We start from the raw sequence: 9,081 nt of genomic DNA, 5'->3' as shown, positions 1-9,081 counted from the left end.
GTATCGATCGTCCGTCTTATGGTATGCGAAATCGCGCACGACAATTGATCGGACGGTCGTGGCCAGCAAAGCTTGATACGGTGAGAGCTCAGGCTTGTCATCGTCCGCCTGGTCCACCCTTTCTTGGCTATCTCCATCTGGGAGCCCTTTCGACCCTAAAGAATCATCCTCGTAATCCATCTGTAACTGAGAATGTTCGGGTATTGTCGGTACACCTTCTCCAGCGTCTGCTGCCTCTTTGCTTCCTCCTTCCTCGTCGTCATCTCCAGGCAATGCAACATTGGTACCCAGCAAGCTCCTCCTTCTTACATTTGAAGCAACCTTGCTTTTCGAAGAACTTGAAGCAGTTGACTCGCTACGTCTTCTTCCACTAGCAGCAGGTGAAGCAGTGCGCGATGAGGATGCAGAAGGAGAATGGGAAAAAGCAGCAGACGATGGCCGAGAGGAAGCTGGTGATACAGGAGCAGCACGGATGGAGAGAAGATGGGAATCGGTTTGAGGCGATTCGGGGGTTTCAAATTTGGCCTCTGAACGTGAGATTGAAGACTCGGCAAGCTCAGAAGAACAAGGTATTTCAACCGCTGTATGGTATCATCAGCTTTTTTTGCAAACAAAGGATGCAAATGCAACGTACCAGGTTGAAGTCCCTTGCCTATGCCATTGGACAAAGTATGAGAATCCGACATTACGGATTTGCGAATGGCTACCAGTCGAGCAAGGCCAGGTCTGTAGGCTTACAGGGCAATTTAGATATGGGTGTTATGTGTCACCGGTCTGACGGGTGAGAAGAAGTATGGCGAGGGAGGAGTGGATGACAGGCGGAGGATAGCGGGGAGGCGCAATTGGATGTGGTCGAGCAGTAGGCACTATGGGCTGTGGGTTCTGTATGGCGCGCTGGTGTTCCCACGTAGTTGCAGGCCCCAACGGGCGACTAAACTCAAAAGAACAACAACTGAAACATCCCTTGACACCGCGTGCCTAGTCCTCCTCCAAGGTACAAATTATTTCCGTGCCTACTGGATAATCAAATCCCTGTTAGTCACGCGTCGAGGATGATGCGCAAAATGTTGTTCGAATCGATATTTATTTGTCCCTTTGGTTATTTTCGCTGTTTACAAGTCTTGGGTCCACCACCTTGCCAACTACTGCCGGCATTGTTCAAAAGCAGCAAGGTTACATCTTATATCCACATCGGCCAGGAACAACTCGCCAAAAATGTCTGCCAATTCCGCCTCTCAGCCTGCTCAACCCGAGTCTCTCGAATCCTCAACCATCCTCCTCCCTCCCTCCGGCGGTGACGCTTCTCCCTCCGCTGGTGGTGGCCGTGCTAGCAAATCCTCCTTCGGCTACGAATCAACCATGTCATTGCTCGTAGACTCTCTCAAAGACAGACTACTTTTTGCCATACCCAAAAAGGGTAGATTGCACGAAAAGTGCTTGGAATTGTTGACCGGTGCGGACATCAAGTATAACAGGGCTCATCGATTGGATGTCGCTCTTGTGCAAAACATGCCCATTGCTCTGTGAGTACTCTGTTCAACTATCGCTAAAGCGACTGGCTCTGCATCTGTTTATTCGACCTGTATTGTACGATCTGCGCCTCGCACGTGCGAGCTAACGCTAATCACAGTGTTTTCCTCCCCGCGGCCGACATTCCTCGATTTGTCGCCCTTGGCTCAGTCGCTCTCGGTATCACCGGACAAGATGTTATCGCCGAATCCACCCATGCCCCCCTCATCACCGAGCTCCTCCCACTTGGTTTTGGCAAGTGCAAGCTTGAGGTCCAGGTGCCCGTGACCGGCCCTATCCAGACACTTGAAGGTTTGTCCGGTGCCAGAATTGCGACCAGCTTCGAGGTCCTTGCTGGAGAGCTCTTCAACGGCCCTAACGGTGTCGATGCCAGGGTCGGCAAGGGGAAGACCAGCGTCGAGTACGTTGGTGGTAGTGTCGAGGCCGCTTGTGCGTTGGGTATGGCCGACGGTATCGTTGATCTTGTCGGTAAGCGTGTTTGATGCCAATGGCTACAAGGAACAATTGCTTAATGATGTAACAGAATCTGGTGACACTATGCGAGCCGCTGGCCTCCACGCTATTCACACCCTCATGAGCTCCGAAGCCGTTCTCATCACTTCCGCTACCCCGCACCCTAACCTCAACCCCACTCTTGCCAGCTTTATCCCCTTGATCAAGTCTCGTTTCGCGGGTGTCCTCGCGTCTAAACGATACGTCTACGCTTCATACAATATTCAGCGTTCAAATCTTGCCAAGGCTCTTACCATCACTCCCGGTAGGAGGGCTCCTACAGTCAGCCCCTTGGATGAGAACGGATGGGTTGCTGTCAGCGCGATGGTAGAGAGGAAGGAAGTCGCCAAGGTTATGGATGAGCTGGAGAGGACCGGTGCTGAAGATATCTTGATCATGGCACTGGACAACTGTAGGGTTGGTGTTTAGAGTATCATGTCATAGAGCTTTCATGTAGCCATTTATGCTATAATACTACTGACATAGACCCCGTTAGTCATCTACTGCAAAGTCATGCTCAAGGACTCAATTCGAAGATCAATTTTCTTACATCGCTGCTGACTGCTGTACAAGCCCGGGTTCTTACTGAGACACAAGTACTGAGGAGGAAGCATTACATAATCCAATGTAACCTATGACATCAGCAGATGATGTTTGTTTTCGTTAGTCTGCGTGTCGCGGCTTGCGTCGTATTTCCTAAAATTGAGCCTTGATGGGTGCACATTACAAGCGCATCCCCTCGTAAAGTCAGTCTTGCAATAATAGCCAGGATTCAGGTGATAGATAGAGACGGAGCGTCAACATGACTTCTGTCCCTCCACCATACTCATCGCGCGATCACGCACAAGGCAAGTCTTCCCTCGCTTCCACTCCCGCTCTCCACCTAAAATAGGGATTCTTGGCTCATCCCGATCTTCTCCACAGCTCAGCCCGGACCTCAGTCCAGCAACATATCATCAAGCTCCCCGACTCAGGAATTCTCAGAAACCACTTCAGTCTGTCTAGAATGGAAAATCACTGGTTTAAAGTCGATGTATGAGGGCACGCGAGGCGAGCAGAAATCGTAAATCGAGTTGTTAACAGTATAGTCATAAGGGTACGACTGACTGTGCCAACAGGAAATGCGTTAAATCAGCAGTGTTCGGAGATGTTGATACAACTTGGGAGACTCTGTTCTACGCCAACTCGGGAGCTTCCAACCAGACGGCAGGCGATCACGTTAGTCTGTACCTTTCATGTGTGGTAAGTTGCCTTCTCAGCGAAATGGATGGAGCTACCTCTGAAACGTCTATTCCCTCAGCCTACCTCCCAAGAGCGCAACTCAAAGCTGGCTGGTCAGTGGACCAGAAAAGGCCTTTGGTGGTTCAAATTCGAAATTAGACCAGCTCCCACTGCTGCGAACCCCAAGCCGGACCCTATCGCTTCAAAGGACGCTTCCGATCACACATTTGCTGTGAAAACGGCGAATTGGGGCTGGCAGGCATTCGCGAAAAGGGATCTTGTGTTCTTGCATCCATCCGTTATGGCAACCGACTCTTTCGTGATTGTGTGTACAATCCAAGCGCAACCTCAACCCCCCGCCGGCTTCTGGCTGGGTGTCGGGCTGCAGCCTGGGCAAGGAGTGGGTGTGAATACAAGAGGTATTGGAAGCGGCGGTGGCCTTAGCGCGTGGTCTACCGAACATGGGTATGGAGGAGTGGCAGGAGGTACCACGGCTGGTGGCGGAGCACGAAAAGTTGTGCCGAAAGACTTGATCACATCTGTCGGTTCCTTGTTGGATGATCCTTGTAAGGTTTAGGACTTGTCTTGGGATCGGCGTTGACGGATTCCAGTGTACTCCGATGTCGAATTTATAATACCGTCCAGAAGGGGAACGCCACCAAAGAAAATATATGCCATCAAAAAAATGCTCGAACGATGGGATTATTTTGAAGCAATGTTCAATGGCGGCTTTGGGGAGGAAGAAAGAGCTATTGACGAAGACGTGCGTGTTTGTCCGTGTGGTGGTCTTTTTGTTATCGCGAGTCTGACAAATCTCATAGGATGATTATAACAATGATGAGCTCGACATATTATCGGACTCGGACATGGGAGATGAGAATGGCATTTTCGAAGATGAGGAGGCGCCGGTGTCGCCAGAACTTGGCGGCCTTACGACCACAACCAGCCGAGCTAGCTCGACACCGCCACTCAACCAACACCGACATATAGCCTCATCCGACTTCACAGGTAAACCAGAAGCCGGAGACGATGCGGGCGAGAAGGCGACCATACCAGGGGGTCTCGGTAACCCTGTCGGAATTGGAAGCAGACAGCCTGAAGGTAATCGAGAAGGAAAGGTCGACGAAGAAGGCACGATAAACAAGGAAGTCAGAGATGAGGGTGGTACGGCCAAGAAAAAGGAAGTCTTGGGACCAAAAAAGACTCGAGTCGTCATTAGAGACTCTGCTTGGTGCACATGGTGGGCACTCCTCTACTGGGTAAGCAAGACAAGTACACAATTGGCGCCTTGTTGACCAACGGATAGATCTACACCGACGTCATTTACTTTGCTCCTCTAAGCTCTTCTTTCGAACATGACCCCAAGAACATGGGTGCAACGGCCCCTGATACAGATTCTGAAGACCCGCAGACTCGATTAGATTGGATTCATCAGTGGATGGCTGAGCATGATATTGACCTTCCTCCCGACCCCTCATCGTCATCAGCTTTATCTTCGTCATTCTACGAACTTCATCTTGGTCCCCGACCGGTCTCTGCTAAATCAATTTATCGTCTCGCAGATAAACTGGGTCTTTTACCGCTCAAACTTCGCGCTTTCCAACATATCTGTGGCCAGCTCACGGCGCGCAATGTTCCGGCAGAGGTATTCAGCAGATTCAGCTCTACATTCGAAGACGTCAGGAAGGTTGAGGTGGCGTGTTTCCTGAAGAATTGGGACGAGATTAAGAAGAGTGAAACGATGATGCAAATCTGGAAGAACATTAGGCATGGCAAGCATGTGGGCTTCGAAGAAGGTAAGTCGAGAGCGATCGCTAGCTTGGTTCGCATAAAGTGCTGACATATGCCGCGTCCCAGTTTGGCCCCTAATTGTCGGGCAACTTGATTTTAAGCCTGCAGTTTGATCTTACGGGTGCACCTTTTTGTAGCGGTATTGTAATTCTCTTGACGTTTACAAATGTATATCAGCCATTGTTGTGTAAACATGAGATAAATAGAGACGGACATCTTTGCGAGTGAATTTAAATGTTGCGGTTGACGTGTACGTGTTGGTGGCGCCAGAAACGCGTTGGACCCTGAATTTGTCCTTTTCGTCGCCAGCCGCCTGCCGTCTTCGTTCACACTTACTTCGCCATTCTCATCTCCCTCAGCCCTCCATTCCATCCCATCCCGTCCCAACTTTCGTCCCCCTATACATCCCATTCTCACATACTCCCGCTGGCGAGAGTATCAACATGATCTTGAACGAACTGATCAAGTCGGGGCCTCTGGCCAAGATCTGGCTTTCCGCTCACCAGGAACGCAAGTTGAGCAAGACTCAGGCTATGGGCGTTGACGTTGGAGAAAGCGTTGGTACGTGAAATCTAACTTTACGGCTTTTATACAGCCATATCGGACTGGTGTCAGGTAACCCATGGACGAAGACGTTGATGAAGCAACATATCGAAAGAGTGGAAAGCTGACACTCCGCGTTAAGAGGCAATTTTGACTCAAGACACCGCGCTTCCTCTACGATCTTCTGGACCCCTAATGCTTGGTGTTGTGCGAATCTACTCGCGTAAAGTTGGTTATCTGTTCGACGACTGTAAGGAGGCGCGAGAACGTATCAGCTTGGTAAGTTTTTGTATCCCACCACGTCTATTCTGACCAATCTGACGAAAAACACGCCCGTTAATTTACTTTTTTTTTTGCTCAAGGCTTTCCGACCGGGTATCGTTGATCTTCCCGAAGACCAAGTTCGGGCCTCCCACAATGCAATCACCATTTCATCACGTGCCGATTTCGACTTTAACGACTGGACATGGGGTCCCTCCAACTTTCTCGTCCCTCCTCAACCTTCTCAAGCCGCGGTCACCACCACCGTTCTTCCAGGCGGTCAAGGGTTTGGAGCTTTCAACTTTGGTGTCCCGCGAGCGCCTTCAATATACGGTGGATCTGAGACTGCAACATCGAGACATGGATCGCACGATGAGCTCTCAAGTCATCTTGGTTCAAACGAATTTTCGGGCATCGACTTGGGCTTGAACCTTGAGGGAGATGAGACTATTGAATACGGTCGTGAGGTCGTGACGCCGATCAGTCGGGAAGGAAGTGCTTTCGCTGCGAGAGAGAGGAGTATCAGGGCAGGAACTTTAGATCTTGCTGGCTTTGGCGGGGAAGGTATTGGAGATGTCCTTCCGCCCATGGCTCCGATGGACGACTATGATGTCGAGATGGTTGAGCGAATGGAGCAATTTGAGCCTATGGATCTGGGACTGGACTTTGAGCAGGAAATCGAGAGGGCAAGGCGAGCGAGTGAGTAACTGCCCTGTGGCAGCCTGGGAGAATTTGACTGATGCATATGGACCCCAAAAAAAAAGCAACCGAGTTATTAACCCCTCCACCGCCCACTCCCCCACAAGAATCCATTAGCGATCTCACTCCGCGTACCGCCGCCCAGATTTCTGCTCACCCCGCTCCTCCTATCAAGGCCGCCAAGAAGCCTCGTCTTGTCATGCCGGATCACGAGACTGAGCTCACGCAGGAAGTTTCTGACCGCACCGCCATCCTGGGTACTGAGCGCTTTATCCCTGCCAACTTGGAGCTCTTGCAGTTGAACGAGATTGTGTCCGACCCTGCGTCGCATTTTCTGCCGACGCTCAAGATTGGCGGTGAGAACTGGACGGCTGTTGCGCCCTTGGGTCTTGCGCCTGAGCTTACTGAGCTCTTTGCGTTTCCCAGCAACGTTTTGCGCAAGGGCCGAGGTCTCGAGGAAGCAGAGGAGGACCGGCCTGCCAAGCGGGCACGTAGGGAGGGTGAGGTTGAGGCTGAGGCTGAGGAACGTGAACATGAACGTGTGGAGGAACAGATGCGTCAAGCGGAAGAAGATGTGGAAGTAGTGCGAAGACACGACTTTGAAGTGGGCTTTGACGCTGCTGCAGAAGAATTTGTTCCGGCCTTTGTGGGCGACGACGGAGACTATGGGATCGGCGAGGCAATGCCGATGGAACCGTTGGGCGCGTCTCCACCTGCCTTTGGAGTCTCGCGTGGACCTTCACTTGCCCCTTCTCGCGCGGAAAGCATTGCTCGAGAAATCGAGTATGGGGGTCCTGTAGGTGATTTTACGCTGGCCATGTTTGACACCCGCTCGAGCAGGGCGGCCGAAAGTCAGGTAAGCCAGGTGCCGTCTTCTCCCAGCAGGGCCGAGGAGTCTCAGAGGGAGGGTGTACCGGGCAGACATACGAGTATGGCTATGGGACTTTTGAGGAGAGAGTTGGAGGTTATCGAGGAAGAAGACAAGGTTGTTTCATTTGAGAAACTGGCTGACAAGGTATGTGGGATTCTGTTCAAATGATTGTTGATTATGAAGCCCGTTTACTCATTTTCTCAATTGGTATTTTCCCGATATATTAGGCTACTAAGCGCGCCGCGTCTGCATTTTTCTTTGAGCTTCTTTCTCTCGGTACTAGGGATTGCATCAAGCTTGAGCAGCCCGAGGCGTTTCAGGATATCAAGATCCGAGGAAAGGACAAGCTCTGGCCTTCTTCTTCCCAAATGGCGTCTCAGTTGGGGTCAGAGGTGTAATTTTTTTCTTTTCAGTGTTTATATTGTCAAAAAGGGGTCGTTTCGAAAAAGAGGTTCCATATATATACATAATACTTGTCGTCTTGATGTCACGTGTTTATTCCATACTCTATCCATAGCTTGCGTACTGTTAATCGAGGGCAATCAAAACCCACGGGATGGATTACTTGTCTTTGATTGATTCGCAAATACATGGATGAATGGTACAATAAATGAGCGGTTCTTTTTTTTCTTCTCATTGAACGGTGTCTGGGAACGCCTTGTCCGCTTCTTTTATCTTCTCTTCAATCTCTTGAAGAAAGTTGTTTAATTCCTTACTCTTCCGAGTTAGCGAAAAAAACAATAAAGTAAAAACTTGAGAAAAAAAGGCGCACCTTGTCGTTTGGCTCGTATTGCAACCCATCGATGACGGCCTGCTTTGCGTCCTCGTATTGTTCCAACCCGACCAAAGCGCGTGCTTTCCTGTATAGGCGCGTCGTGGTTAGTTGGAACAGATAGCAAAGATAAAAAACCTTACCGGAAATGTCCCTTTGTCCACGGTCTCTTGAGGTTTATGACAGTCTGCGCATCGGCAAGAGCAGCCGCCCTAAGGGAAAAGTGTATCAGACGCATGATCTCTTGGAGGGTCTAAACGCACCAGTTGCCGGAAAACGCATTGCTGGCCGAGCGGTTGCAAAGCGTGATGGCGGCTTCTTCCCTTCCGAGAGCGGCGGGCTCCCAAGGCGGTCGACTGAGTGCGGCGTCCGTGGCTTTCGAGTAGAACTGCGAAGCGACATCAAACTTTTGCGCCTTGAACGCATTCTACGCAAGGCCAGAGGTCAGCGCCACGACCACACACGACACACGAGGAGAAAGGAAAGCTGCGCACGTTGCCGGCCTCCTTGAGGTTGGTGACGGCCTGTGCCCTCTGGGGCGGGGGGGCGACGTTGGGCGGCGGGGGGATGGCCTCGGCGGGGGCAAAGCGCAGGAACTGGTGGAGAAAGTTGACGGGGGCAAAGTCGACTGCGCACTGGTCGCACTTTTGCTGGTCGTGGAGGCTGCATACGACGAGTGCAAAGGACTTGCCGGCGATGTCCGGGGGGGCGTTGGCGGGGACGGTGACCGTCTTGAGGGCGTGCGGCACGTGCGTGTGGGGGAGGGCGTCGAGGAGGCTGAGGTGCGCTGGGCTGAGCGGGGCTGCCCCCGGCGGCGGGAGGGGGGGTGCGTGCGCCATGGCGTGGAGACAGTTGCGGGCACGAGGGCAGCGGGGCGATAATAATAAATAGTAGTAGGAGA

The 9,081-nt window shown here is 51.6% G+C and overlaps 5 protein-coding genes; 3 read left to right on the top strand and 2 right to left on the bottom strand.

Moving 5' to 3' along the window:
• The window catches only part of CNAG_01020 (hypothetical protein), a 1,587-nt gene extending 666 nt beyond the window's left edge, over positions 1-921 (bottom strand). Inside the window, exons 1-2 of the mRNA XM_012193870.1 lie at positions 635-921; positions 1-581 (exon numbers count right to left, since the gene is read on the bottom strand). The exon at positions 1-581 is cut by the window's left edge and continues 666 nt beyond it. Of these exons, the coding sequence (XP_012049260.1) occupies positions 1-581; positions 635-686 (633 nt within the window). The 5' untranslated portion in view covers positions 687-921. The remainder of the gene's footprint in view (positions 582-634) is intronic.
• A 116-nt stretch (positions 922-1,037) lies between these two features.
• Positions 1,038-2,666, top strand: CNAG_01021 (ATP phosphoribosyltransferase). XM_012193871.1 has 3 exons: positions 1,038-1,523; positions 1,631-1,998; positions 2,054-2,666. The coding sequence occupies exons 1-3, from the start codon at positions 1,216-1,218 to the stop codon at positions 2,449-2,451; spliced, it is 1,074 nt and encodes a 357-aa protein (XP_012049261.1). The 5' UTR covers positions 1,038-1,215; the 3' UTR covers positions 2,452-2,666.
• Positions 2,667-2,729: 63 nt separating this feature from the next.
• CNAG_01022 (hypothetical protein) lies at positions 2,730-5,256 on the top strand. XM_012193872.1 has 8 exons: positions 2,730-2,870; positions 2,947-3,085; positions 3,141-3,264; positions 3,323-3,809; positions 3,855-4,006; positions 4,065-4,502; positions 4,550-5,039; positions 5,101-5,256. Exons 1-8 carry the CDS (start codon positions 2,825-2,827, stop codon positions 5,145-5,147), a joined length of 1,923 nt encoding a protein of 640 aa, XP_012049262.1. The 5' UTR covers positions 2,730-2,824; the 3' UTR covers positions 5,148-5,256.
• A 117-nt stretch (positions 5,257-5,373) lies between these two features.
• Positions 5,374-8,027, top strand: CNAG_01023 (cohesin complex subunit SCC1). XM_012193873.1 has 5 exons: positions 5,374-5,595; positions 5,720-5,856; positions 5,940-6,537; positions 6,603-7,552; positions 7,636-8,027. The coding sequence occupies exons 1-5, from the start codon at positions 5,478-5,480 to the stop codon at positions 7,804-7,806; spliced, it is 1,974 nt and encodes a 657-aa protein (XP_012049263.1). The 5' UTR covers positions 5,374-5,477; the 3' UTR covers positions 7,807-8,027.
• Positions 6,194-9,047, bottom strand: CNAG_01024 (translocation protein SEC72). XM_012193874.1 has 5 exons: positions 8,675-9,047; positions 8,444-8,607; positions 8,324-8,392; positions 8,181-8,268; positions 6,194-8,119 (listed from the first exon to the last, which is right to left on the bottom strand). The coding sequence occupies exons 1-5, from the start codon at positions 9,017-9,019 to the stop codon at positions 8,042-8,044; spliced, it is 744 nt and encodes a 247-aa protein (XP_012049264.1). The 5' UTR covers positions 9,020-9,047; the 3' UTR covers positions 6,194-8,041.
• Positions 9,048-9,081: the final 34 nt, after the last annotated feature.

The sequence above is a fragment of the Cryptococcus neoformans genome, chromosome 5, assembly GCF_000149245.1.
Source record: "Cryptococcus neoformans var. grubii H99 chromosome 5, complete sequence".
Taxonomy (NCBI): Eukaryota; Fungi; Basidiomycota; class Tremellomycetes; order Tremellales; family Cryptococcaceae; genus Cryptococcus; species Cryptococcus neoformans.
Note: the sequence above shows the minus strand (reverse complement) of the source record. Positions and strands in the feature narration are given on the sequence as shown.

Coding starts and splice junctions, on each gene's coding strand:
- CNAG_01021 (XM_012193871.1), top strand. CDS start 1,216: ATGTCTGCCAATTCCGCCTCTCAGCCTGCTCAACCCGAGTCTCTCGAA. Junction 1,524..1,630: donor CAAAACATGCCCATTGCTCT/GTGAGTACTCTG, acceptor CGCTAATCACAG/TGTTTTCCTCCCCGCGGCCG. Junction 1,999..2,053: donor CGGTATCGTTGATCTTGTCG/GTAAGCGTGTTT, acceptor ATGATGTAACAG/AATCTGGTGACACTATGCGA.
- CNAG_01022 (XM_012193872.1), top strand. CDS start 2,825: ATGACTTCTGTCCCTCCACCATACTCATCGCGCGATCACGCACAAG. Junction 3,810..3,854: donor TTCCTTGTTGGATGATCCTT/GTAAGGTTTAGG, acceptor GACGGATTCCAG/TGTACTCCGATGTCGAATTT. Junction 4,007..4,064: donor AAAGAGCTATTGACGAAGAC/GTGCGTGTTTGT, acceptor CAAATCTCATAG/GATGATTATAACAATGATGA.
- CNAG_01023 (XM_012193873.1), top strand. CDS start 5,478: ATGATCTTGAACGAACTGATCAAGTCGGGGCCTCTGGCCAAGATCTGG. Junction 5,596..5,719: donor TGACGTTGGAGAAAGCGTTG/GTACGTGAAATC, acceptor CTCCGCGTTAAG/AGGCAATTTTGACTCAAGAC. Junction 5,857..5,939: donor CGCGAGAACGTATCAGCTTG/GTAAGTTTTTGT, acceptor TTTTTGCTCAAG/GCTTTCCGACCGGGTATCGT.
- CNAG_01024 (XM_012193874.1), bottom strand. CDS start 9,019: ATGGCGCACGCACCCCCCCTCCCGCCGCCGGGGGCAGCCCCGCTCAGC. Junction 8,608..8,674: donor ACCTCAAGGAGGCCGGCAAC/GTGCGCAGCTTT, acceptor GGCCTTGCGTAG/AATGCGTTCAAGGCGCAAAA. Junction 8,393..8,443: donor AATGCGTTTTCCGGCAACTG/GTGCGTTTAGAC, acceptor CTTTTCCCTTAG/GGCGGCTGCTCTTGCCGATG.